Source organism: Accipiter gentilis, chromosome 22 (assembly GCF_929443795.1).
Source record: "Accipiter gentilis chromosome 22, bAccGen1.1, whole genome shotgun sequence".
NCBI lineage: Eukaryota > Metazoa > Chordata > Aves > Accipitriformes > Accipitridae > Astur > Astur gentilis.
This window is the reverse complement of record NC_064901.1, coordinates 21,028,373-21,054,904: the sequence shown is the minus strand read 5'-3', so window position 1 is coordinate 21,054,904 and position 26,532 is coordinate 21,028,373. Positions and strand designations below refer to the sequence as shown.

The 26,532-nt window shown below is 58.6% G+C and overlaps 2 protein-coding genes across 4 annotated transcripts; one reads left to right on the top strand and one right to left on the bottom strand.

Annotated features, from left to right (window-relative positions):
• The first annotated feature begins 2,035 nt into the window (after nucleotides 1–2,035).
• On the top strand, nucleotides 2,036–18,710 carry CHRM4 (cholinergic receptor muscarinic 4). Of its 2 annotated transcripts, none has more exons than XM_049825881.1 (3): nucleotides 2,036–2,126; nucleotides 15,100–15,141; nucleotides 15,682–18,710. In XM_049825881.1, exons 1-3 carry the CDS (start codon nucleotides 2,072–2,074, stop codon nucleotides 17,157–17,159), a joined length of 1,575 nt encoding a protein of 524 aa, XP_049681838.1. In that variant the 5' UTR covers nucleotides 2,036–2,071; the 3' UTR covers nucleotides 17,160–18,710. The 2 variants fall into 2 exon arrangements, with proteins under 2 accessions (XP_049681838.1, XP_049681839.1); XM_049825882.1 differs by having other exon boundaries at nucleotides 2,064–2,126; nucleotides 15,708–18,710.
• Nucleotides 18,711–18,995: 285 nt separating this feature from the next.
• On the bottom strand, nucleotides 18,996–24,454 carry MDK (midkine). Of its 2 annotated transcripts, none has more exons than XM_049825884.1 (5): nucleotides 24,349–24,454; nucleotides 20,699–20,782; nucleotides 20,427–20,588; nucleotides 20,157–20,318; nucleotides 18,996–19,714 (listed from the first exon to the last, which is right to left on the bottom strand). In XM_049825884.1, exons 2-5 carry the CDS (start codon nucleotides 20,775–20,777, stop codon nucleotides 19,689–19,691), a joined length of 429 nt encoding a protein of 142 aa, XP_049681841.1. In that variant the 5' UTR covers nucleotides 20,778–20,782; nucleotides 24,349–24,454; the 3' UTR covers nucleotides 18,996–19,688. The 2 variants fall into 2 exon arrangements, with proteins under 2 accessions (XP_049681841.1, XP_049681842.1); XM_049825885.1 differs by having other exon boundaries at nucleotides 20,699–20,778; nucleotides 24,349–24,446.
• Nucleotides 24,455–26,532: the final 2,078 nt, after the last annotated feature.

The following is a 26,532-nucleotide window of genomic DNA, read 5'->3' as shown; positions in this document are numbered from 1 at the left end:
AGTTGATTCCACTTTTTTATCTCCATGACTAATCAGCTTTGGAAGATGACTTCTCGCTGTTCATTACAGTCTTTTGTCTATCCATGGGAGCTGTAGTTTGAAACAAGAGTCCAATCAAATAACCCAACTCCAGTGCAATCAAATTGTCTCCGAAGCAGATATTTCCTCAGTCTGATGAGTTCACACAGAGCGTGGCAAAGGTTTTTTTCACATTAATTTTTTTTGGGGGGGGAGAAGGAGGAGGAGAGGGTGGTATTTATTTGAGGTCAGGGCTTTGGGGAGGGGCAAGAGACTCCAATTAACTGGCTGGAGTGTTTGACAGGTTTTGGTCGGTGACTGCAAAAACAGTGTGGGCAGATGTTAAGCTGGCAAAAGTCAGCGAAGCCTCACTGTGCTCAGCGCAATTGCGTGGCTCCTCACCAGCTGACTCTGGGAAAGCTTTGTCTTCTCTCTCCTCAAAGAAGGCAGGAAAGAGAATTAATACCAGTTGACTGAACACTCACTAAAGAAATGCCAGGATCTGGCCTAGGGTGACAAAAATAAAGATGGTGTATATCTGCCTCACTGCTGTGGCAGGGGCCTCTCGGTGTGCAGAGGCAGCAGCCGAGCTGCAGATGCAAGTGCCGAAAGGCTTTAACCTTTTCAGGGTGCAGAGCGAAGCACTTGGAGCTGGAGATGTGTCATCAGAGAAAATTGTCTGAATTATCTTACGATGTTCTCTCTACTGGGATTCAGAAACGTGTCTTCATCTCCAGGAAGAAGATACCAGATTGCGGGATCTGGGAAAGAGAGGGGTCAAATCTCTGAACTGGGGACATCTGGCTAACATTTCAGATGAGATGTTGACATCGAGCGCCGGCCTTTAGTGCTACCTCCCAGAGCAAGAGATGTAAGAGAGGAGGAGGGTGAGGAGGTGAAGGAGTGGATGGTGGGAACTTATCTGAGACTGTAATCGCTCAAAGGAGGGAGAAAGTGGGGCGTTTATTTGTTTATATGTATTTATGTATGCAAGTGTGAGAGCTGAGCAGATGGGGAAATGATACCCATGTGTATCTGTGAGACAGTAGAAGCGAGAGGCAGCGGGTGGGTGAGAGAGTTGGTCTAGGTATAAGCAGAGAGAAGGGGAAAGGTGCAGAGGGAAGGGAAGACAGATTTTATTTATTTTTTTCCATTTGTTTCTTCTCGCTTGACGCTTTCTCATAACTATGAAGCAAGGAGAAAGCAGAACCTGTGGGGCGGTCAACTGATTATGAAACTGCCTGTTGATGCTTTTGTTCCTGGGGGGGGGGGGGGGGAAACCCCCCGTCCTGAGCATTAGCGACAGCCGGGCGGAGAATCACTCCGTCTCGCCTTTCGACTTTGCAGCTGTGCGCGCCGGGACCGCATTTTAACCCTTATTTTTGGGAGCCGGGGAGCCCGTCGAGGACTCCCTTTGCCCCCGGGCTCTGCCGGACCCCGCTCCCCCTCTCCCGGCTTGAGGTCCCCGCTACTCCCGGCGCTGCCGGCTACAACCGAACGGGGCTTAACCCCCCACCCCACACACACCCCCCCCCCCCGGTGATACCGGAGCTGGCGGCTGCGGGGAGGAGGGGGGGGGTTGTTAGCGGTCCCGGTGCGGGCGGGGAGCGCTGTCCGTGGTGCTGCAGGGGAACGCTCGCCGCTGCCCCCCCCCCCCCCCCCCCAACCCCAACATCTGGCGGGGAGCCACATCTGGGATGGGGGTGGAAGGGTATAAGGGGAGGGGGGGTTGCGAGCAGCGGCGTGGGGATTGGCCGCGGTTCCTTGACGTCGTGGTACCCCCCCCTCCTCCTCCTCCTCCCCCCCCCCCCCCCCCGGTGCGCCTTTGCTATGGAAGGGGGGGGGGGGGCTGCACATCTGGGAGCGGGGGAGGGAGGGAGGGGGCGGGGGGAGGACCGGGCCGAGCCGGCAGCACCGGGCCCTCCTCTCCCCCCGCCCCCCCCCCCTCCCCGCCCCTCCCGCCGCTTACGGAGCCGCCGGCAGCCGCCAGAACCGGCCGGGGCCATGCGTACCGGAGCCCCCGACGGCGCGGCGGTGTGCTCGGCGCTGCACCATGGCCGCTGAGAACCGCTCGGCGCCGGGCGGCGGAGAGCCCTGGGGGCTGCCCGGTGAGTCGCTGCTGGGGGGGTGGGGTGGTCCGTGGGCACGGGGCTGGGGGGGGGGTGGGTATCCCTGTGGGTCCCCCCACCCCGAAAGTCCCTGGGGGGAATAGCATGGCTTGAGGGTGCATGGGGAGGGGGGGTGCGTACCACCCCCTCCCTCCCCGGGGGATGTAGCACCCGGTCGCTGCAGGAATTGGGGGAGGGGGGGGGGGGGGGGTCTCACTGACAACTTTCCTGCACTCCTGCATCCCTCTGGGGGGGGGGGGGGAAGGGACCCCCGCACTGGTTCGTCGCACTGGGATGTGTGGAGACGTGCAGGGCTGCAGCCCTGCCAGGGCACCAGGACGAGGTCTGCCCCCCCCCACCCCATCCCTTCCCTGCTCCCATCCAAACCAGCACCGCTCCTCAGGATCCGTGGTCCAAGGCACCTCGGGTCCCTCTGATCACCTAGGAACTGGCCCTGGCACATGAGCAGGGAACCCAGGGCGGGGGGTTATGTGCTCCCCTGGTGCCTGCTCTTGGAAGGAAATTTGTTTTCTGGGCAGGAAACTACCTGCATGCTTTCTTTGCTTCCCTCTGTATTCCAACAAGAGCAGCAGGGACAAGATCCTATATCTTTTGGCTACTTTGTCCCCATGCCGGACAAAATCCCTTTGGCCCTCGTGGCTACCTCCCAGGATGTGACTAGGCAGAAGTCCCCCCACCTCTCCGCAGAGCCCTTTGCCAGGGTGGGCATTGCAAGGGGGACAGATCTTGCCCCCTCTCTCCCTAGGTGTGGATCCCATCTGCCCTTTAGATCTTGCTGGCCCCACTGCGCCCTCCCCGCTGGTAACGGCAGAGCTGCCCCATGCTCTCTGTTGGCCCGAGTCAGGCAGCCCCACCCTTCTTTTCTCACAAAATAATGACATTGGCTTCAAATCAGGGCACAGTTCTTGTCATTTTTTTAAAATGAAAGCAATGCTGGCTTCTCTTCTGTCCTGCTTTCAACCCGACTGTGCTGTGGCCACGTTTTCTAGCTGGTCTTTGCAAAGCCCGGGGCTAGGGAGATACTTCCCAACCTGAGGAACAGCTAGTGTTCCTTTGTGCCCTGCTGGCAGCTGGCAAAGCTGATGAGCTCTGCTTGGGTGTTTGGAGGCTCCTTGCTTTGTCACAGGTGCCTTGAGTGACCTCCGAGGGCGGCTCGGCTTCTCCTGCCACCGCTTGCAGGATGAGCAGAGGGTCTGGGAGGGTTGGTACCCACCCAGTGGGGTGGCTTGTTGATGCTGGCACTGTCTATCAAAATACTCAGATGCCGGGGTCCTAGAGCCCAGGCTTTCGGCGAAACATCACCTGTGACAACGCTCACGTTGAAATCACAGGCGACAGCAAGATGCTTTTCGCTGTCACTACTGCTGGGCATCACCTCCTGCTTCCTAACATCTTGGCTTCTGTGATCTGAGCGCCTGCTGGTGCTCTCCAGCCTGGACTAGGCCCACTGTGAGGCATCCCAACAAAGAGCAGGGCATCCGAGGAAGGGCGATTTCACCCGTACAGAGATCCTAAGAAATAGCGACCCATCCCCGGTTCGCCCCTCAGCCGGGCTGGTGGCCAGCGGGCAGAGCCCCTGGGTGAGGAAGGTGGGGATGGGAGCAGGTATCTGGGAGGGAGCGGTGTCCCCGTTCCTGCGGGAGCCAAGCCAACGCGCCCTTGCTTGGAGCTGGCAGCAGGTTCCCAGGTCTGCCGGACGGAGTGGCAGCGACCCTGGGAATGACCCGGAGAGCGGGCAGCGGGAAGCTGGTGGGAGGAGAAGGAGGGCTACCGGTAAAAGCGGTTTGTTTATTCACACGAGGGGCATACCCATCTCAGCGGGTCAGTCTGTTTTCTTTCATAGAAGAGAAATGAACTGAAATGATTAATTAATGCTGTGATCCAATTACTCTGAGTTTGCAGAAGGAGCATGGTTTTTCTCTTTAAACTGTCCCCACGAGGATCCTATTGATCTCAGGTTTTGTCATGGTTGGAGTTTTGTTGGTTTGTTGTTGTTGGTTTTTTTAAATTAAAATGACAAACATCTCCCCAGGAAAAAAAAAAAAAAAAAGGCAAAAACAGGGAATAAAAATAGTGAGACCAGGATGAGCGGCTGATGCAGAGCAGTCCCTAGCACACCATCGCTGTGGAGCCCTTCTCCACCTGCCCTGCGGAGCCCCAGCCAGCAGCATCCACAGAGGTGAAGACGGTTGGTGAGTGCCCAGCCGAGGTGGCAGATGCAGCTCCGCGAAGGCAACAGGGAGAGCAATAGCGAGAACAGAGGGGAAATGGAGGCTTTTTGCAAGGGGCTGCTGCTTTCTGCACAAATGCAGCTCCTCTTTCCGAATGCACACACACGCAGCAAGAGTTTCTTGTGCGCAAGCTGACCCCTTCTCCTTGGCATGCTAAATCAGGGCTTCGATGGGCATCTTCTGGAGAAGCAGGAGTTGTCCTTGAGCCAGTCTCTGCTCAGCCTGACACAGGGCTATGCCCTTATTGCTCTCCAGTAAGCCAAGGGAGGAGGTTTGCTTTGCATTTCAGCATCCATTCTGGGCCGGCTCTAAAACTGCATATTTAAAAGAGATGTGTTTCAGGGAGATGCAAGGGTGCAGGACCTGGTGCAGCCAAGAAGTGGAAATTTGGAGCAGATTGTTCCCATCTACTTCCCCCCCCCCACTTCATCCCTCTCCCAGCATCCCCCACTGATGCTCCTTAGCCTGCCCTAGCACCAGCACCCACCATGAGCATGCCAGGTGCCGGTGGTCGTGTGGGGCTCAGCACCTGGGCAGCGTTGAAACCTCTTCAAGCCAGTGTTTGGAGCCACGCCAGAGCCATCCCTCTTCTGAGGGATTTGGGCAACCACTCAGAAAACAAACACCAATTTCTAGGAAGACTTATGTGCTTTTCTGCCCAGGGCCCAGGCAGGCTGGGCAGTGAGGGTCTTAATGGGTGGCTGTTATCTAACTCGTAGCCAAGTGGAAGAGTATGCCGGCCTTGACCATCCCAGGAGAGCACTGCCCCCCACGACATCCCTTTAACCCTCTAGGAGAACGGGGAAGGCTCGCTGCATCCAGACCCTTGAACGTACCGAGGCTGGCCTTTGTGCTATATTCAGAGAAATTAATTTTCTGAAGCTTCAGGGAGGAGTTAGGTATTTCCTGCACAAATGAATCTGCTTCCCGGGCAGGCTTGCCCACTATGCCAGTATTTTGCTGGTGCAGGAGCACAGGGCAGGGTGTTTCCCCTATGGGTCCCCACCTTGATGTTTAGCAGCGGGGTTTTAGCAGCAGACACACAACCAGTCCTTGTCACCCCCGGCAGACACCCGAGTGTCCCCCAACCCAGTGTGTGTGTGTTGGCATCCATCCCACCTTCCCTGCTGATGGATGCGCTGGTCCTCTTGGGACTTGACTCTGGGCCAGGACGACATCATTTGGCCTAACTTCAGACATTGAGTCGCCCAGCACAGTGAATGTGAGCAAACGAGGCTCCGCTGGAGATGCTCCCCAGCCCGACCCCTCGCGTGCCAGGCACGGCTGCTCATGCCTTCGCCCTGGGGCTGCTCCTGGGACCCTCCAGAGATGACTTCAGCCCAGAGGCTGCACTGCACGGAGGAGGAACTCCAACAAAGGCTCGGTTTATACCTTGTAAAGTGTAAGTTTGCTAAGAAAATTAACTTCACCAGCCCGTCCAAGCCTCCAAACGCAGCGGCTGCAGGCACAGAGCCTCGTCCCTTTGACAGTCCCTGAAACGGTCGCTGGAGGTCCTGCAAACCAGAGCCATGGGAGCGACACTGGCCCTCCCTTCTTGCTGTCACCCTGTCCCCATCACCCCTGCATGTCCTGCGCAGTGTGGCCTTCAGTCCCGCTCGCTGCATGAGCCAGTGGCAGAGATATCCAAGTGCCCCGTTCCCTTCCCACCCCACAGATCCCAGCGTTAGGCAGGCTGAGACATGCTGGTGCAGAGGACGCTGTGCCCACCCTGGGTGCTGTTTCCATGACTCAGAGAGGGCTGGAGAAGGACACAGGGAACCACAGGGCTGTTTTTGCTCGTCTTCAAGAGCCTCGCAGAGGAGTTTCATCCTAGGTCAGCTGGCGCAGGAAGAGCAGCAGCTGGGAAGTTTGTCCTTTAAAGGCAGGACTCAGCGTAAACCATCGAGCTCCTCAGATGCAGCGGGCTCGGCCAGAGCTATCGATGCGGTACCAAGCTATCGAGCCTGGCTCCGTTCCTCTAGCCAGGAAAGCCAGGCGGAGAAGCAGCCACCCTGCTACCCCCTGCTACCACAACTGCTATTAAATCTAATATATTTTACAGCACCTTGCAGCTTGGCAGAGGAGGCAGGAGGGGCTGGCAGCAGCTGGAGGTGTCTGGAGGAGAGGGGTGCTGCGTGAAGTGTCATCTGCAGGTTTCAGGCTCGTGGCAGAGTTGGTTTGCGTCGGCCGGTTAACATCTTCAGGCTCTTTAAACAGAATTAGATTGATTTGTCTGTGGGAAACTAAGAGCTCCGGTTGTGCAACGCCGAGGTCTGAAAACATCACTCCGTAAACACGATGTCCCAGGCCCTCGTGTCCGCTCCAGGTCACGGGGCGGCTCTCTAGAGGCACGCCTGGCGCCTTGCTTCCATATCTCCTCCCTCGCGGACCCTCCTGATGTTGATGTTAGCTGGGCCCCCCCCTCCCCGGGCAGCGTAGCAGGCTGGCTCTGCCGCAGAGGGACAGGCGTCCTTGTGGGATCTTTGCATGACTGAGATGGGAAAGGAGCGTATCCTGCATCTCAGCATCTCTAGCGCCTTTGGGGTAGTTTGGATCCCTGCTCTGCTGGCAGTTACGTCATGTGCGGTCCTAGTTAAAGCCAAAAAAGTGCATGCGTGTGTGCAGAGAGGAGTGGAGAGCAATGAAACCCTACTGGCATCAGCCTTTGCCTGATAACAGACGAGAGTTGCCTGGGCTTGAGTCTGCCTTTCTGCAGCACTTAGGAGCAGCGTCTAGCATGGCCATCTCTAGGCTGCTTGCAGAGCTCCGATCACCCACCGTGGCCCATAAGAGATACCCAACTCATGAAACCCTCTGCTATCGCGTGCAGCTGCAGGCAATGAAGTGACTAAAAACCCTGCCCAGCGCTGCGGGGTGCTGCTTGCGGCGTTAGTGTAGGGCCATGACAGGCTGGGGACCACCATCCTGCGGTGAGAGAGGTGACTCCTTGGTGGAGCTGGGCTGCCCCGAGCAGGAGAGCTGCAGCCCACGAAGGTTTCCAGCCCCAGCACAGCTCCCGCTCTGCCCAGCCAGGCTGGTGGGATCCTCTAGGGAAGGCAGCAGGCAGTGTCTGCATGAGGTCTCTCCCTTTTGGAAGATTTTCTAAGGGGTCTTCTGTGGGGCAGCTATGTAATCCCTCCCTGGCAGCATGAAGCTATTCCTACCTCCTCCTTCTCCATCCCTCCCCTCTGTTGTCACCATGGATGGGGGTTTCCTACCCGGTCTTCTCCCCACGCTTCCCGTGCTGCCTGTCCGTGCCCTGGGCTCGCCTGTTGATGCCCTGGGGTCCCCTGCCCACCTTCTGCTGCAGCTCCTGTCCTTCACCTTGGCTCTGTTCCCTTGCTCAAGCATCACCTCCAATGCCAAACCCCCTGGCAGGTCTTGTGGCCAAGTGGGGTCTAATATTTTCAGTTTCCTTTTTCATTAGCACACCAGAGATTCCCCTCTGCTGTCTGTCCCCAGGACTAGGGCTCTCCTCTGTCAGGTCCACATCCATCTGGCAGGACACTTGCTCTTGCCTGATTTTCTGCCCTTGGCTCAGGGCACCAGCTCTCTTTTCTCTCACCCGTTGCTCAGCCGGCTTATTTATCCTCTCAAAGCCCTGCAGGGCCTCACCCTGCTCCATGGGGCAAGCGGCTCTAGTTCCCATTGCCCGCTCTTTAAAATTTCAGATGAGCACCTTGGTGTTTTCGCTCACGGTGCCTCGGCTCTGGCACGAGTTGCTTACGGAGAAACACAGCACACCCCCCCCCACACACACACACACTCCCTCCTGACAGCCCTGTCTGCCAGAGCAACACCGCATCCCTGATTGCCTGAGCTGCATCCCCACCCCATGGCCCGTGAGTCCCCCAGGGTGGGGGCAAAGAGGGTGGGTGCAGGGTGCTGCGGCTTTCTTCGTGGGGGCCAGCCCCCGCCTTGCCCAGTGCCAGCTCTGGCTCCTGGGGGGGGGGGACTGGTGCCCTGGGCAGGTGGTGGGGACCTGACGGGAGTGACGGTGGCTGTGTGGGACAGTGGCAGGGGAGGGGGCTTCCCTGCAACTGGCTTCCCCAAAGAGGGGCTGAGTCCATCCCCCTTGCCGTCCCCAGGCAGGCAAGGCCCATCATTTTCCCTGGGGCAGGGAGAGCTGCTCTTCCAAGCAACCACATCTGGGGTCTTGCAACTCCCCGCACTCTTGCCCCTGGTCCTCCAGCACCGTCTCTCCTGCAGGCACCTGATCCCGGCCACTAACCTCTCCCTGGGGAGAGCCCAGCTAATCCAGGCAGTCACTTGTTGCTGTAATCCTCTCTCTCCCTCCTTCCCCTCTGCCGGCTGAGCCCAAAGCCCTTCCCGGCAGCGGGACCTGTAGGTCCTATTAAAGCTTCAGCCCAGGGATATAAAAGAACGTGAGCATCTCTCTGAGGCAGAGAGCATTAATGCAGTAGACGGGAGGGGAGAAATGCAGCTCTAGCCCAGGCTCAGCTGAAAGCCGAGCACCTTCCTGGCTCAGCCCAGAGCTTCAGCCTTGAGTGGGGAGGCAAGGCAGAAGGCACAGGAGGGAGAGGACGGCATCCCCCCACGGCTCCGCTGTGGGATGCGGCCGTGGTGAGCCTTCTCCCCCTGTGATGTTACCCACCGGAGCCGGCACAGGCGTGGGAGCCGCTGGGGAGCCACCGGTGCCCGGGAGCTGCGGGCTGGGCACAGCAGGGTAAGGCTGGGCTTTGGCTTGCGTGGCATTTGCTGGGCATGCTCGCTATTTGTGTTCTACTGATGGGTCATTTATTGGGCCTAATAATTGGGTGACAGATGGTTATTTAATTGTCAGAACGGCCAGCGTGCTGGTAGGTTATTTATAGGAGTGACTTCTAACCACCTAAAACCACTTTCTCACCGATTTGCTTCTCAGCTGGTAATGCTGTGGGTAGGTGGTATGTAGCCCCTTATGAGCTGTGTGTGATACAGGGCACGTTAGGGACACAGGCAAGGACTGGGGGGGCCAGCTCAGGCAGGGGCCGGCAGCTGTGCCAGCTGTGGGATGCTGGTGAGTGTGCTGGGCACTACTTGTGTGAGCAGCTCATAAGCCACGGCTTTGACCTGCAAGCACTTCTCACGGCCGGGTGCGCTCTGCCTTGGATGGGGTGCCTCAGTTTTGCTTTGAAACCCGGTGACAACCACCTAGTTACAAGCAGCCGTGAAAGCAGGGGAGGGTCCTGGCTTGCTCGGGGTGGGTGGTCAGGTTAGATGTCTGCAATGCTCCTTTCTGGCCCCGGACACAGCAAATTTTCAAAACCTTATGCACCAACATGTGTCAAGCGTGGTGGTGGGGACCTCCAGCCCCCTCGCCTCCCCCTGAAAGCTGGCAGCTCCTGTGCTGCTGAGCTCAGTGCTTCTCTGGTGGCTCCAGGAAAAGCCACCAGAGACTCCCAGCTCGTGGGGACGGAGGAATTTGCTTTGCCTCATGAGAACCAGTTGAATAGCAGAGGAAGAAAGCGGAATAAATCATTCAATGGAAAAATAAAATGCTCAGATTCACCCCATACATTACTTGCAAGGAGCAATTCCTCTGGTACGATAGCTCAGATCTCCTCTGGAGCAGGATAAGGACTTCAGGGGTCCTTCGACCCTCACCATGCCAGAGGGGTGCCAGCACAGCCGCCAAGTGGAACCAGCAGGGAGCCCCACCATCTTAAAGCAGCAAATCCCACTGGCCCCTCGTCTCCTTTCTGTTTTCCTGCTTGGTTTATTGCCTTCATCGTTCCTGATGTGGAGGCACAGGAGCAGCCTGACACCAACCTGGCAGAGCCTTCCCTGACGGGGCAAACCCAGGCTAATCCCCCCACCACGCACCGGGCCTCCCCCTGATCCTCTCCCCATATATTATATTTCTAAGGTGCCAGTTCCCGGTATCTAGGAGCATTATTTTCACACTCCTTGAGAGGTGTGAATCTGTCAACCAGAACAATCCTTCACTAGCTGTAAACTGGTGCCATGACTCAGGAACTAATTAACGGCTATTAGATAATGCAATTAGCACCACAAACTGTCACCCTCCGTGAGTGTCCCTTCCCTTTGCGTGCATGAGCCATAAACACAAGTATCTGTTCAGCATCTTCTATCCCTCCCCTCTTTCTTCTCCCTCCTCTCAAATTCTGGTTGTGGCTGGGCTAACTGCCCAGCCCCGCATCACATCAGCAGTTTGACATGACGGAACTAATCCCATTAAGATTTTCACCCTCTCGGCGCTTTTAGGAAGGCCAAGACAAGCAGGGGGCCAGCAGCAGGGCTGGCCCAGCTCTTTCCGATGTCCACGCCAGAGCTGATGTGCCCTGGCCCCAGCCCTCTGCATCCAGGCAGAGCAGGGGGTGATGTGTGCCTTTCATCAGGATGTGGGATGTCTCCTCCTGGAGATGGGCAGCACCTGGAGCCCCACAAGGTCCATCCAGCCAGGAGCTGGCAGCCACGGCCACCCCAACCCTGCTGGGGTGGAAGTCCCTGGGCTTGAGGGCTCTTCAGCTTTGCTGTTCCTCCAAAGGGCTGACTGCATCCATGCAAGGCAAAAGCTCTTCTCCTTTGGGAGCAGCTCACACTTGGAAGCCTCTGCAAAAGTAATGTTCTCTCTAATTCTTCTCCTTCCCCTACAAATGTCTTCTTCCTCTGACTGGTGTGTGAGCGTGGGGCTTGGGTTCTGGTGGCGTGCTCGCCGGGTGTGTGCACAGCCCTGCTCATTGCCGGAGACCTCGCTTCAAGATGCACATGGACCAGCCGTGACTCTGCCCCCACCTGCCCCCTCTTCCCCACCCCTCAGCCCTGAGGATGATGATGGGGCTGGGATGGAGGCAGTGACAGAGCAGGGAGGGGGGGGCGGCTGGTGGTGGCATGAGGAACGGGGGCTGTGGAGGGGTACAGGGAGCAGAGGCAGGGGACACTGGGGCAGTAGGGCTGCTTGCTCCAGAAGCTCATCCCACAGCTCGACGTGCCACCAGAACACGGGCATGCGTAAATACCAGCCTCTCCCGCTGTCTTTGCCGTGCCAGTGGGGAGGGTGGCAATCTCATGCCATGTAGGGAGCGACAGGGTGGGCAGGAGGGAGTGAGACCCTCATGGGGACGTGGGCTGAGTGCTCAGTAGGTGCTCGGTCACTAACTGGACCCGATGGAGCACCTGCCTGTAGCCAGTGCAGGCTTTTTGGGTACAGGAGGACCAGCAGCAGCAGTCCATGACAGGGATTTCTCCTTTCCTACCTGGCAGCAGGCTGCAAAGCACTTTTTGTAGGGGCTGACAGGCTGGGAAGGCTTGCCGGAGTGGCACATGAGGTGTGTGGCAAGGAAATAGCAGGAGCTTTTCACCGTGCCCTCGGATGTCACCCTGTGACCAAGGAGGGGTGGGCAGGACTGGCTTTGCTCTCTTGCTCTGGAGCTGTCTCCTCGCCCGACAGTGGTGGCACCCATGATCTCAGGCAGCGATGGGGACCCTGCTGTGCCAAGTGCTCCCAAAATAGGTGCACCCCACCAAATTGCAACCGTCTCTGCTTGGATCTGCGGCTGCCTGTGCCTCGTGTCTTCATCCATAACATGCAAGAGGTTGGGTGGGAAGGGAAAGGCATTTCCCTGTCTTGAGCACATGCTTGCTGAGTGCTGCAGCGGCCACAGAAACCTTTAGACCAAAAGGTGCTATCAGTGAAGAGTTGGAGGCTCCTAATGGCTTCGATGGAGAGGAAAAAACCAGCCATAAACCACTGCCAGAAGTCCTAGGTAGGGAGGAGGCTGGTGATGGAGTCTGCTGCAGCTAGCGTGTGAGAGCAGGTCTGGGCGAGCACCCCCCGAGTGCTGCAGACCAGGGATGGTGTGTGCAGGCTGAGAAGCGCATTGGTGCTGCAGGTAGAGGCCTCAGGCCCAGGAACCCTTCTGAAGCGGCCTCTGGGCTTTGCCAAGGCTCCATCTCCTCCCTGGCTGCGGTGCCGGGAAGGAGGCGGGGGGCAAAGGGGGATGGAAACAAGGAGGGCGATGTGGGACGGGGAGGGAGAGGAGAAATGGGCTCCTGGAGGTGCAGGAGGAGAGAGATGGGCACTGGGGGGCATATGGGGGAGACATTTAGTAAGGAGACCCTAGGGCCTGGAGAGGTCCCTTGGTGTCTGGGGGCTTCACGGTGTGGGGAACAGTGCTGCTGCTGGTGTGAGAGTGGAGATGGAGTCACACCGGTGAGTCTGTTGCAGCACCGCAGCTCTCCTGCATGCTCCCTCCATCCTTGGGCACATCCTGGCGTCGCAGGTCGAGGACTGTGCCCCATGCAGCCAGGGTGCTCTCCATCCCAAAGGCAAACGGCAGGATCTATCCCCATTGCCTATGCATGGCTTGGTCAGTCGCTCTGAGCCCTGGTGAATTCATAGCATCCTTGCCCTGCTCCCAGCTCCGGACTGAGGTGCCTGCCTTGCTCAGGAAGGCAAAGGCAGTGCCGGGCTGTTTCGGCGAGCTCAGAGAGAGTGTCAGGGACAGAAGAGAGAGACGGCGGAATGGAGAGAGCAGAAGATGGGGAAAGAAGGGGTGCCCAATAGGCTGGGGCATGGCAGAAGATAGGCAGGGTCTCTGAGGTGAGGGTTGGCGGCGTACACATCTTCTGGCTTGTCCGTGTTGTTGTACGCCTGTGGTGTATGTATCTTCACACCCTTAACCATTTTCGTTCCCCCTCCTACCCTCAAACGGGACATTGCTTTATTTTTGCCCTTCGGTGAAGGCTCATTTTCAAAATACGCGTTGAAGTCTTTCACCCTGAGGCTGCGTTTGCCTCTGTCTCAGCACACCAGTTTCCAGCATGACCTCTGGGTGGCATCCAAAGACATGCGAGCGAACCAGCCTTCTCCTCCATTTCTTGTGACCTGTACAAACAGTTTTATGGAGCAGGATAAGATAGACTTTTCTTACTTCGGGCAACTGAGAACACAAGCCTCTGTCAAGGCTGATAATGAGTTAAATGCACTTAGAAGGGGCTGCCAGTTCACGAACTAAAGTGAAAAAAACCTGAAACCCTCATTTTAGCAGAGATGAAGGAAAGGTTTCTTTTCAAGATTTTCAGATTCTTCCTGGGAGAGCTGGGGTAGATGTCTGCTTGATTGCTAGCTTGTCTGATCGGTTTGATTAGCTGTTGCAAGAATGACAGCTAACTCTCTCCATATCACCAAAGTGAAGACTTTAAAACTCATTTCAATTGTACTGAAACCAACCCCCAAACTGCCACCATTACATAGTTCTAAGCCATTTTATACACTTATCACCTCTTCTCGCATCCCTGGCTGGGTGCCCGGGAAGGATGGCAGCAGGAATCGCTTACCCTGTCCCTTTGATGCTTCCATTGTGCTTGGAACTGGGTGCAAAGCCAGGCAGTGCCACCTGGCTTTCTTGTCCCATCAGTATTTAGTATCTACTGAAGGGTGTTGCTTTCTTTTCAAAGCACTTTGTCTTTGTGGGTCGTGCGTAACAGGCTCAGAGGATAATGGTACAGAGGTATTTCTCTGTCCGTCACCCACATGTAAGGAAAGCCCAGTCGCTATCATCGCAGCTGTAGCCTTGCTAATGCAGAAGCTGCCTTAATGGCTACATTGGTACCCAGGCTTTAGCATTGCAGCAGCTGTGCTTCCATTTTCTCACACCTGCATCTCTTTAAAAAGCAGGTATATTAAAACCTTGGCTGCTGATGACAGAAATCTCCTACCCTCAGCACAACCGAAAGGCAAAGGCATTTCTTTTAAAAGACTTTAAAAATCAGAACTGATCCCAAAGCCTGCCAAATCCCATTTCGGAGAAGCGCACATTAGTGGTGTGTTTGTACGTTTAGCAAAATCAAATTCAGGAGTCCCAGGCGCTTGGAGCCAGCACCGTTCCCCAAGCCAGCTTGCAGAGACACGCTGTGCCGAGCGCTCCCGCTGCGTGTACCGGTGTGGACGCCCACCCGCCCGCCGTGCCGGCTCCCGCTGGGCTACCGGCAGCAGTGCCCATGGGGTTGGGTGGGCGTTCTCAGGACCCCCGCCCCAGGCACCGGGTAGAGCTGCTGGGAAGGCTGCCCTTGCTGGGCTGGTGGGGTCAGGGTGCCCCCAGCACCCAGGGTGATGCTGGTGAAGGCCCAGCAGGTTTCGGAGACCTGGGTGGTGTGGGAGAGGCAGGTCCGACGGGAAGCTCCTCTGTCCAGCCCGATTCCCCCGGCACCTTTGCTTCTCCTTCCCCTTCCAGGAAATTCCTTTTCATCCAACACATCAGTTTTGGTCCATTGCTTTTTATTAAGGTCTATTCTTCTCTTACCTTGTGGGGAGGGTTAACCACAGCCATCTCGGTTTGGATGAAGGCAGTCTTTCTGTCCGTAATTCTTGCCACCTTCGATAAATAATTCCATGTAGCAGGCTGAGATGGCTGGCTTCACCCCATACGTCTCCACGGCCGGCGTGGCTACAACTGCAGTGTGTTGTGGGACTGGGGGAAGGGGCCAGCATTGCCCAGCATCGCTGGCTGATGGCACTCATGTGGCCCCTTCCCTCTCCCATGCCTGTTGGGGCTGCGCTGTGAACCAGGCCAAGCCAAATGACCTGGTTTTAGCTTTGTTTGGATTTTCAGCATCTGCCTCCGAGCAGTGTCACCCCTTTGTCAAGACCACCTCTGTGGGAAAGGTTGGTGCCCCCCCCAGTGAGACGTTGTGGGACTCGCACGAATTCCTTGGGGCTGAAGCTATAGTGTAACTTGCTGTTTTCCCTGTCCCAGATTTCATCTTCCAGAAGGAGCTGTTTGCTGCCAGAGACCCAGGTGAGCTGAGCGGACCATGGCAGAGGCTTTGTGGGGTAGCCCCGTCTTGGGGAGGTGCTTTGGGGAGACCAGTGGGACATGCCTGGGATATACCATAAACCTGCTCTCCTCCCTGGGGCAGGGCACCGGCACCGTGCCGCGCTGTCCTTGCAGCGAGCACTGTGCATCGCCGCTCGGCTCCGCAGCCCGCTTTATTCTCCGGCTCCTTGGCCTCTCTGCGTGCCTCCCTGGGGCACAGCAGCACTGTGCTCCTGCTGGGAGGTGGTTCCCGGCCCTGCAGAGAAAAAAACATCGCACCCTGGCCAAAGGGTCCCTGCAGCCCCGTGTGTCTCCTCCATTGCTAAACAGGGATGCAAAAGTTGCCTTCAAAGAGCTCCCCAGGGAAGGCTGCAATGGCAGAGGGAAACCCAGTAACGCTGGGGATTTTTTGAGCACTAGCCAAGAGCAGTGTTGGCCTGGGAAACTGAGGAGAGAGCAAATGCTGCCAGCATGGGCTGGCAGGTATGATATTTTCCCTTTCTGTCCCTGCTCCCCTTGTAGACCCCATGCACAACCTCTCTGCTCAGCCCTGGCAGGCGAAGATGGCCAACCTGACCTACGACAACTTCACCTTGGGCAACCGCTCCGAGGTGGCCATCCAGCCTCCCACCAACTACAAGACGGTGGAGATGGTTTTCATCGCCACGGTCACCGGCTCGCTCAGCCTCGTCACTGTGGTGGGGAACATCCTGGTGATGCTGTCCATCAAGGTGAACCGCCAGCTCCAGACTGTCAACAACTATTTCCTCTTCAGCCTGGCCTGTGCGGACCTCATCATCGGGGTCTTCTCCATGAACCTCTACACAGTCTACATCATCAAAGGCTACTGGCCGCTGGGGGCCGTGGTGTGCGACCTGTGGCTGGCCCTGGACTACGTGGTGAGCAATGCCTCCGTCATGAACTTGCTCATCATCAGCTTTGACCGGTACTTCTGTGTCACCAAGCCCCTGACGTACCCAGCCAGGAGGACCACCAAGATGGCAGGGCTAATGATCGCGGCGGCGTGGATATTGTCCTTCATTCTCTGGGCCCCTGCCATCTTGTTCTGGCAGTTCATTGTGGGCAAGAGGACGGTCCCTGAGAAGGAATGCTACATCCAGTTCCTCTCCAACCCAGCGGTGACCTTTGGCACTGCCATCGCTGCTTTCTACCTGCCCGTGGTCATCATGACGGTGCTGTACATCCACATCTCCCTGGCCAGCAGGAGCAGGGTGAGGAGGCACAAGCCTGAAAGCAGGAAAGAGAGGAAAGGCAAGTCCCTCAGCTTCTTCAAGGGCCCCCTGATCAAACAGAACAACAATAATTCCCCCAAGAAGCCTGTGGAGGTGAAGGAAGAGGTGAGGAATGGGAAAGTGGATGACCAGCCCTCAGCACAGACAGAGGCCACTGGCCATCAGGAGGAGAAGGAGACCTCCAATGAGTCCAGCACTGTCAGCATGACCCAGACCACAAAAGACAAGCCCACGGCAGAAATCTTGCCAGCGGGGCAAGGACAGAGCCCATCCCACCCCCGGGTGAACCCATCTTCCAAGTGGTCCAAGATTAAGATTGTCACCAAGCAGACTGGGACCGAATGCGTCACCGCCATCGAGATCGTCCCAGCTAAGGCAGGAGCCTCTGACCACAACTCCCTGGCCAACAGCCGCCCGGCCAACGTCGCCAGGAAGTTTGCCAGCATCGCCAGGAGCCAAGTACGGAAGAAGCGCCAGATGGCAGCCCGGGAGAAGAAAGTCACCCGCACTATATTTGCTATCCTGCTGGCCTTCATTCTCACGTGGACTCCATACAATGTGATGGTCCTCATTAACACCTTCTGTGAGACCTGCGTGCCTGAAACTGTGTGGTCCATCGGTTACTGGCTCTGCTACGTCAACAGCACCATCAACCCAGCCTGCTACGCCCTCTGTAATGCGACTTTCAAGAAAACCTTCAAGCACCTTCTCATGTGCCAGTACAGGAACATCGGCACAGCCAGATAAACCGGCACTCAGGGACCACTTCAGCAACGTTACGGAAGCCCTTCCCTTTGCCTCCTTTGCCGGGGTGGGCTTCCTCTGCTCCCCACTCACAACGGTGCAGACTGTGCCGTGATTGCAGATGACGTCCTTCATCCAATGCTGACGAAGGTCCAAGGCACCTCTGAGCTGCCGCTGCCTCACCCTGGGCCTGGGGACTAACGTGGGGAGCCAGCGGGAAAGCCGGAGGGAAGAGAAGGAGATGTGCTCACCAGGACCCTTCCCCAGCTCCCTGCTCTGAAGAGATATTGGCCAAATGGCATCAGTGTTCGTCCTAAGACTGGATGCGTCTTCTCCCCCCCCGCCGGCTGACCATCTCCAGGCCATCAGAGCTTGTCTGCATGCAGACGGCCTAATGCTGGATGCTTTCAATAGGCTTTTAAACTGTTTATTACCCAAGAAATGAAAAGAAAGCAGGGCCAAACATTTGTCAGCCATCTTGAACCGGGCTGGCTCGGGCATGCTCACGGGGAGTCCTGCTGGGACAGCCAGACCCCCTCCCAAGGCAAAGATTACACCCTAGCAGATTGGGCAAGCTCCTTCCTTTCCCTTGAGAGATGCCATGGTACATCCTCACCCGGGGACCGGGGGTGTGTGGAATTTTTCCCTGGACTTCAGCTCTGCTCTCCCCTTCATGCCCTTTCTGCCCTTGGCCAGCAATTGGCTGGACAGACAGACAAACCAAGCATCTCGCTCCGGGGTGAGGAGTGTGAAACCCAGTCACGTCCTACAGTGACAGAAACTAAAACTGCAAAGAAAAGCAGTGGTGCGGTACAGGACTTCTCTCCACGACCCTGGGGGAACGTGGGCCCTGAGAAGTCAGCAGCAGCGACAGTGAAAATAACTGTCCTTGGAAGGGACGGGGAGAGTTGGGGGGGGTCTTGGGAAGAGGGTCTACAATGTGGCTGAGGTGTCCCGTGTCTCATCTTGGCCATGAGCAGGTCCCTGCTCTCCCCATGGCGGGTGTGGGAGGCCTGATGTATGGCTCTGGGGAGGCAGGAGAGGACGGCAGTGGCCCCCAGGCCTGCTCCTGCCACGGGTGCAGGGGGGACGCCCCAGGGAGGCTGAAGGAGATGTCTGCTGAGCTTTGTAAATGGGTGTAAACCTGTTGTTGGTGTCGTGGCGGAGCCCTCAGCGTGCAGGCTTTAGCCAGCGTCTCCAGCCCCCTCCCAGCCCACCTGTGTGCGCAGCCCGGACCACCCCGGGGCTGCTCCTCAGCTTCGCCCAAAGCTGGGTCTCTGCAAGCCTTGGTGGACATGGCTGGGTGAAGGTGAGGGATGGGACAGGGCGACGCTGGCACTGGCAAACTCCGTATCCATTCCCACGGCGGGGTGATGCTGTGCAACCTGGAGAAAGTCTGCCCCAGCCCAGATGGGGATCCCCCCGCCACTGCCTTTAGGATAATTCACATACTGGTGCCCAAAATGCCTGGCGGGCCTTTGTTTTTTGGGTTTTTTTTAAACTGTTACAACCACAGCTCAACCCACCCTGAGACAAATAAAGACCTCGCACCACAAACCAACAGCCATGGCGTAAGGAATGAATGAGTCGTCACCTGGTCGCTCCTCCCCAGCTTCCCAGTGTCACCCACTGGTGACATTTCCTGCAGTGTGTGGGTGGCAGCCCCATCCCCGCCACTGTGTGCGTGTGGCACCCAGGGCCTCACCACCAGCCGCAGGGTGACTTCACTGCTGGCCCCGGTGGGGTCAGCAAAGCTGGGGTTTCTAGCACAGCAGCACCTCGTGGGGATGACAGGTGGGTTCCGGTATTATTTTTTTTTTTAAGATTTTTATTGGAAAAGAAAACAAACACCATTTTCCAAAAGAAGTGAGAGCTCCGACCCAGCACTGGTGTTGGCATGTTGAAGGCAGAGGGGCTGCAGCCCCGGCATGGACACACACGGTTAGAAGTGATGGAGGAGAGGGGACGCGGTGGTTCCTGGGGACGGTGGGGTTTTCTCCGGCTGCTGCAGCAAAGTCATGCCCTGGCCAAAGGGATGCTGGAAGAAGCGTCCCAAGCTGAGAGCAGTCCTCATGTGAGTAAGGGGCATGAGTGATGGGGTTACTCCGGCATTCAACACCCAGCCCTTCCCTCCGGCACTGGTACCTGGTGGAGGAGCTAGGAGGCTCCCGGGCTTGTCAAAGGATGCACTAAAGGCAACTCATTTGTGCCGGAGGATGGAAAAATGTGTGTTCCCATCCCAGCTCTCCAGGCGCATCCCAGCGAACCCTGACACCAGCCCAGAGGAGGTGAGCGGGATGCACTGGCAGTGGCGGCGGGGCAGCGGGGGTCTGGGGTGGGCAGCCCCTCCTGCAGGGTGGGTGGGTTTGCTCTCTACAACACTAGCAATTAAAACAAGGCATCTCAGTGAAAGAGGTCATGGAAAAGAAGAAGGAAAGGAGGAGGAAGACTGGAGCGTGGGCCGGCTGCAGCTGGGCGTCCAGCCCCGTAGGCACCGTGTCGAGGGGCCGATGAGGATGCTGGCTTCCCCCTCTAGTCCTTCCCCTTGCCCTTCTTTGCTGCATCCGAGAAGCACAGGAGACAAGAGTTAGTGCGTCCGCTGGCAGCTCACCGATGCCCTAGGTGCTGCCGTGGCAGAAACGTAGCCAGCGCGGCCGGCTCGGCACAGCGCAGGGGCCGCATCCCTGCAGGCAGCCTCCCCCCACCATGAAAAGCCATGTTTTGCACCACCCCACTGAGGAGAGGGGAAAATCCCTGTCCCACCAAAGCTGGTGGTGACTTGTGGGGGAACCAGGATTTTTCCTAGCAGCGCCTGCATCCCACCCAGCCAGCAACCAGACTTTGGGGCTGTCGCATGTGCTGATAGAGAGGGAAGAGCATCTTCCGTGATCCCCCACACCACCAGCAAAGCCCAATCCCGAGGGACCAAGCTACCCTTAGAAAATCCCTGCCTGGGGTCCCAGCAGGACCCTTCTGAGGACAGGAGTGGTGGGGACTGACCTTTGGACTTCGACTTGATCTTGGAAGAGCACGGCTTGGTCACATAGACGATCTCCTCACACTGGGCATTGTACAGGGCTTTCTTCAGGATGCCAGAGCGGGTTTTCACGCCCGTCTGAGCGCTACACCCCCCCCAGCTCTCAAATTTGTACTTGCAGTCGGCTGGAAGAGAGGGGAGACGCATCAGCGCTGGCCAGGACCCTGCGTGGGTACCAGCCCCGGCCACCCAGCCCAGGGTGGACCCCAGCTCCCCCGCTGCCATGCGCCCACCTCCAAACTTCTTCTTCCAGTTGCAGGGGATCTTGCACTTGAGCTTCTTACTCTCATCTTTGCAAGTTCCCTCACGGTAGCCCAGGCCGCAGTCCTTGCTGTTGGGGACGCAGGGTCCCCAGCGCCAGTCCTCGCACTCGGAGCCGTCCTTCTTCGCCTTCTCTGCGAGGGAAGGGGGAGCGGGTGCTCGCTGCAGGGACATGGGAGCACGCCCCGGGGCTGCCTCCTGCCCCCCCCCCCAGCCCCTCCCCGGCCCCCCAGCCGCCCCTCACCTTTCTTGTTCTTGCCAGCCTCGGCAGTGGCGGCCAGCAGGATCAGCGCCAGGAGGAGGAGGAGGCCCCGGACCTGCATCCTGCCTGGGGAGGAGGGAGAGGTTGAGGTGGGTTGAGGGGTCGGGGCACAATGCGGCAGCGAGGAGGGGACATGGGGGGGGGGGGGGCACACCTGGGGGTGAGACGGAGGCTGCCTCCGTTGCACACATGCGCCTGTGGGTGCGCGTGTACACCCCCATGCGCTGCTCGTTGCCACCCGTTAGACCGTGTGTATTAATTACAACAGGAAGGTTAATTGTGCAGCTGCCTCCGGCCAGGGAGCTGTTGGGCTGGGAGCTTGTTCCCATCCCTTCAGCCCCCCCCATCACCCTGTGTCCGGCCAAAATGCTCTCCGCGGGGACCCCCGCACCCCACCCAGCAGCTGGGGAAGGCCCTTTGGTTGGGTGCACCCAGCACCAGGCTGCCCAAGGGTTCGTGCTGCTCCTGCTCCCGGAATGCAAAGCAGCCCCTGCCTGCATGCTGGCAGCAGCGGTCCTGCTCCCCAGTGCTGGTCCTCAGCCCCTACCCCCCTGTATTTCTCTGTGGCTCCTTTATCCAGCACCCAGCAGGCTGCCACCCCACGCCAAAGAGCCCTGGGGCTGGGGGGAGCGCAGCTGCCATGGTGCCTTTCTCTAGCTCCGGAGGAATCCCGGGGAAGGGGGAAGAAAAAAGCCCAGCGAAAACAAACCCACTGCCATGAGGGGTCTGAGAGCTAAACCAGTGGACTAAACACCTAAAAAAAAAAAAAAAGTCCCCACAGCGTGGGAGCTCGTTGGCGAGATGGAGCGGGAGAGCTGCGCCCACTGCTGGCACCGCAGCAGCCGGCACAGCACCTGTGCATGCAGGGGTGTGTGTGCATGCATCTGCATGCGTGTGCACGCACCCGGGAGCAGGTCGGGGACGAGGGTGCACGCACACAAGGGTGCAGCTCCTGGGGCCCTGACGCTCCCCCCTCCACGGTGGCCTTGGGCCAGGTGACGGTTCCCCTCCGGCTGCCACCACGAGCGCCCGTGGGACACTGCTGCCGACACTGGGGTCCCAGCTCCCGCTCCCAGCAGGAATGCAGACGTGCAGAGCCAGTGTCTCAAGTCTGGTGGCCCCTTCCCTGCTCCCCCCAAGCTTTTTAGGATGACACCCATATCTGCGTGGCAGCAAATATATCACACAGGCCCCAGCTCCATGACGGGCTTGGTGGGACTGGGCTGTAGAGGTCAGGGCTGTAGAGGTCAGGACGCACGGTGTGTCCCGGGGGGACATCAGCGCAGGGAAGAGCCCGGGGTCAGCGTTTGCTCCCTGCCCCCAGGTTCCCCGGGCAGCGTGCTGGAGAGACCAGCTCCCCGCATTATTCAGGCTCCAGCTCAATCACCTTTCATGCATCCACCACCGCGAAGCTGCCGGCTTCGCTCTGCATTGAACTGTCACAGGGAATTACACAGCCTGGCTGGCTGAAGGCGCAGCCGAGGGGGTGAGAGCTACCTTCCCCCTCGCCTAGCCCGGCTGGGAGTCATCCTGCCGAGCACAGCACGGCTCAGCTCTGTTCCCACCCAGCTGCCTTCAAAGAGGGCAAGAGCTCAGCCAGGATGGGCCGGTTACAGATGGCGAGGCTGGGGCTGAGCTGATTTAGGGGCGCTCCTGTCGCACTTTCCGCAGCAGCTCAGATGGGGCAGCGCCTCTGACGCCTGCACTATTCACAGCATCCCCCTGATTTCAGGTGCTCTGTAAACTTCGTCCATCCTTTGCTGCAGAGTATTTCCCTGTGCTCCTGCACCCACCTCACAGCCCAGTGCCTTCCAGCTCAGGTCCTGTGGACTCGGTTTCCGAGTGCCCAGGGCCGATAGCCCCAGCTGCCGTGCTCATCCCTGCCTCACCTCCAGGCGTGGACACCCTCTGCTCTCCACGGCACAGATACCTTGGAGCCCTGCCCATGGGGATGTGGGAAGGAGGGGTCCGAGGGGCAGCCCAGCTACAGCCCCAGGGAATCCTGGATCTGCTCCCAGGCTCTGCCCAGCACATCACGTCCCCTAGGCAAAGGTCTGCCACACGGCTCATCCTAAAGCATTCATAAGGGAAAAGGAGTGCAGTTTTCCAGCTGGTTTTCCAAACAGCCTGATCCCTTCTTTGCTGGTCAAACAAGAGCCGTTCCCGGTCGGGCTGCCAGTGCCTTTAGGCATGTTTGCACAGCCCAGCTCCTCCCGCATCCCTGCAGGGCCCTGGCTCCTCTCCTGCTCAGATCCCGGCTGGCTCTCAAAGCGCGTTGGTCTCTCCCAGGAACGGGCTGTACACGCGGAGCAGCCTAGAGCCTGACCACACCGTGGCAGTCCTGGTTTCCCCTTTCCCCTCCCCTCCTCCAGCTGGTTTTGAATAACCTAGGATCAGCTCCATAAACTAAAATTGCCTGGTGATGCTGAAGCAGAGCCCAGATCCCCACCACTGCAACGGGAGAGCCTGGAACCCTCTCTGGACACCGCTCAGGGCCAGGCAATGCCACCGGCAAGTGCTTCTCCGGGCCACGGCATCCTCGCCAGCTCCTGTCCCCTCGCTGCTGCTCCGATGCTCTCGTGGGACCTGGGCTGTCAGCCCCCTCGAAGCCCCTCTTCCAGCAGCGGGACCTCTCGGCTCAGCAAAAATTGCAGCTGGCTCTGGTAGAGGTGGGCGCAGGACCGATGCTCTCCCTCCCGTGGGCTGAGCTGCTCCCCAGGCTCTGGGGCAGGGACCCCCATAGCTTGGGGTACCCAGCACCCCTCCAGCAGGAATTTCCCTGTTGCCAGGAGAGGGGAGACTGAGGGTTTTTCCATGTGAGCCAAGGCGTTAGCGGGACCAGGAGGCTCTGCTGGAGGTAGCGGAGGGGAGCAGAACCGTGGGGGCTGTGGGGCTTTCCAGGAGACAGCCTCACCTTGCCCCTCGCAGCGAGGAGATGGTGCTATGGGGTGGGGGGGGAAAGGGTTTGCTCTGCGTTCTGCCTATACATTGTGGGGCAGAGAGGGGAACAGGCAGCGCCCGGCCACTCTTCTACCTTCTGCTCCCTCCCCAGGGCAGATGCTGTGACCCCAGGACAGCCCCTTCCCCTCCGGCCGGTCTCCCCCATCACCCGAGCCCTCCCCGAACCGGTGGGGGGTGCCCCCCAAAGTGGGGACACACACACGACTAACACCCCAGGCCACTGCCTCAACCCCTGGGTGTTCTCTAGGCTTCCTGCCTCCCTCCAAAACTCCTTCCTCCTGCACCTCCAGGCAATTCCTCGGCTCCTCGAAGGCGAAAAGCTCCGCACCCGCCGTAGGGGGCTGGGGGGGGAACTGCCGCCCCCGGGCCCCCTGCCCCAACCACCCTTCCTGCAGCTCCTCCCCAGCCAGCACCACGTCCCCCCACCCCGAAAAAAAACCCCATTCCTCCCTCAGCCTGGATTCCAGCCGCCTTCCACAGGGAGGAAAAAAGCGGGAAGGGGGGGGGGTGTCGCCGCTCGCCTTTGCCGGAGGCGCCCATCCCCGTGGCGTCGGGCGGTCCGCAGGGGGAATTTAGGGGGGTTTGGAGGGGGGGGGTGTCCGGATCCCCAGGACCGGAGGGCGGGTTGTGGGGGTGGATTTTGGGGGGTGGGGTGTGGGGTCCACACTCACCTGCGGAGCGGTGCGCGGTGCGGAGCTGCTGCCTTTGTGTGGCGGCCGCGTGCGGAGCCCCCGCGCAGCGCACAGCGGCCCCTGACGTCGGGCTCGGCTGGCAGCAAAAAAGGTGGTTTTTTAGCCCAAAAAAACTTTGCGCAAGCTCCTCCTCTGCACCCCCCACCCCCCCCCCACCCCCCTCCTCCCCTTTTCCCCGGGCCAGGCACAAAGGCAGGCGGGCAGAGGGGCGGCCCCCGGGGGGGGGGGCAGGCTGGGTGTCCCGTCCCCCCCCCCCATCCCGGCCCTGGGTCGGCGGGGAAGGGGGGGGGGGCGTCAGGTTCCAACGGGACACGTCGCTGTGTGTGTGTGCGTGTCCCCCCCCTTGCCCACCCTGTCTCACCTTCCCCCGGGCTCTGCTTCTGGCGTTGCTTTTCAAGGATTTTTTTTTTTCGTGGTACCCACGAAGCCGGGGGGGTGGGGGGGTGGGGGGTGTCAGCTGAGCACGCACCCCCACCATCACTGAGCGGCTGAAGGGGTGGTTGATGGTTGGACTCGATGATCTTGAAGGTCTTTTCCAACCTAAATGGTTCTATGATTATATGAACAGCCGGGCAGGGCTCCCCTGAGACCCACGGGAAGATGGCCCCTGGGGGTAGATGGAGTGAAGGGAACCCCCTCCATGTTTCCACCACCAGCTCCGTGGATGCCTCCTTCCCCATCAAGGCCACTGGTGTTGATGGACAGACAGACCATTCATGGTCTCTACCCTTTTCACCCTTCTCCGCTTGTTTTGCCCCTTGCGGGAGGGTACCAGGGAGCAGGGGGGGGGACGGACCTGCTCAGCACCTGAAGCCCCACATCACTTTCATGCTGGCCCAGGTATCTCCTCAGCCCCATTCCTCGTGACCTGCCTGTCCCGAGCTCAGCTCAGCCATGCCGCAGCCCTTCTCCTTGGACCAAGCAGCAAGATGAGGTCAGACTGCTGGTTGGGGTTGAAAGGACCTTGCAGACATGACTGTTCCCTTCCCCCCCATCCACCCCTTTTTCTTAGGCGGTGAGGAGAGGCAGGGGCCAAGCCAACTCTCTTCTGGAGTTACCAGCCAGAAAGGCGAGTGTCATGCCAGAAGAATGGGGCTGTGGTGGGGAACGGAGCCATTTTTCCACCCCTTACCCTGGAAGAAGGCTGCGCCCAGAGCAGGGCCGCCACAGGTGGGGTTGGGGGGGGCGGGAGGCGGGTGGTGGTTTTTATGCTTCACAACCAGGAATCTCTTTCCGAGAGATTCCCGCATTTAACTCACACCCTGCCGGCAGTTTCCTGAACATCTGCAGAGGTTTCAAAGAGGGCTGGCAACAGTGGGAACACGTCATCTCCGCTGCCCGCTGCACACACAGCAAGGGGTGCAGAAATAGGTCCCGACAGCCGGACAGGTAGCAAAGCCAATAGCCCCCCCAGCCCTACAACACTGGGCCTTTAAACCAAAGCTGAAGCAAGCTGCTGAAACAAACTTCATGGTGGAAAAGAAGGGGAAGGGCCTAGGTGTGCTGCTTTTGGCTGGGGTTCAGTGGCATCAGGTTTGTGAGTCTGAGTTATGGGACCGTGATGAGCAAACCAGGGCCTGGTGGAGATGTGCAAAAGCTAGGTGCGGGGCGAGCGCTGCTGCTTTTCTTCAGCTGTCTCAGGCCGGGAGCCAGAGAACCCGCTGGGGTCCCCAGGGCAGAGCAGCCCAAGGTACGGCAGAGCCCGGTGCAAATTTTCACTCCTTCCTCTGTTTCCAGTTGTTCCCATTCCCCTCCTGTTGCCTGCTCGGGCTGGGGACCAGGAGACAGGTGCTGGTTGTGTGGGACAGCAGACGTACGTTGGTGCACGTCACTCGCGGCAGTGGCTGTTCTTGGTCCCTTCGGGCTCTTCCTGAGGGATGCAGAGAGGGAACGGCTCCTTCCCCAGCTCAAACAAGTCGCACAAGGCTGTATTTGCAGAAAAAGGGGCCTCATACCAAGGGGAGGAGGGAAGAGAGGGAGCATGACCAACCCAGGTGTGTTTCCCTGCAATTGCTTAACTTGAGCTTTTTACCTCTAAAAACGTCACAAGATAATTCATGGCATGTCAGCTCCATGTTTTCCATCTCCAGTTGAAGCCTGGCCCTTGGGGCACTGTTAGTGCATGGTGCGGCAGTGCCAGCACAGGGACACAGCTGCATGGGG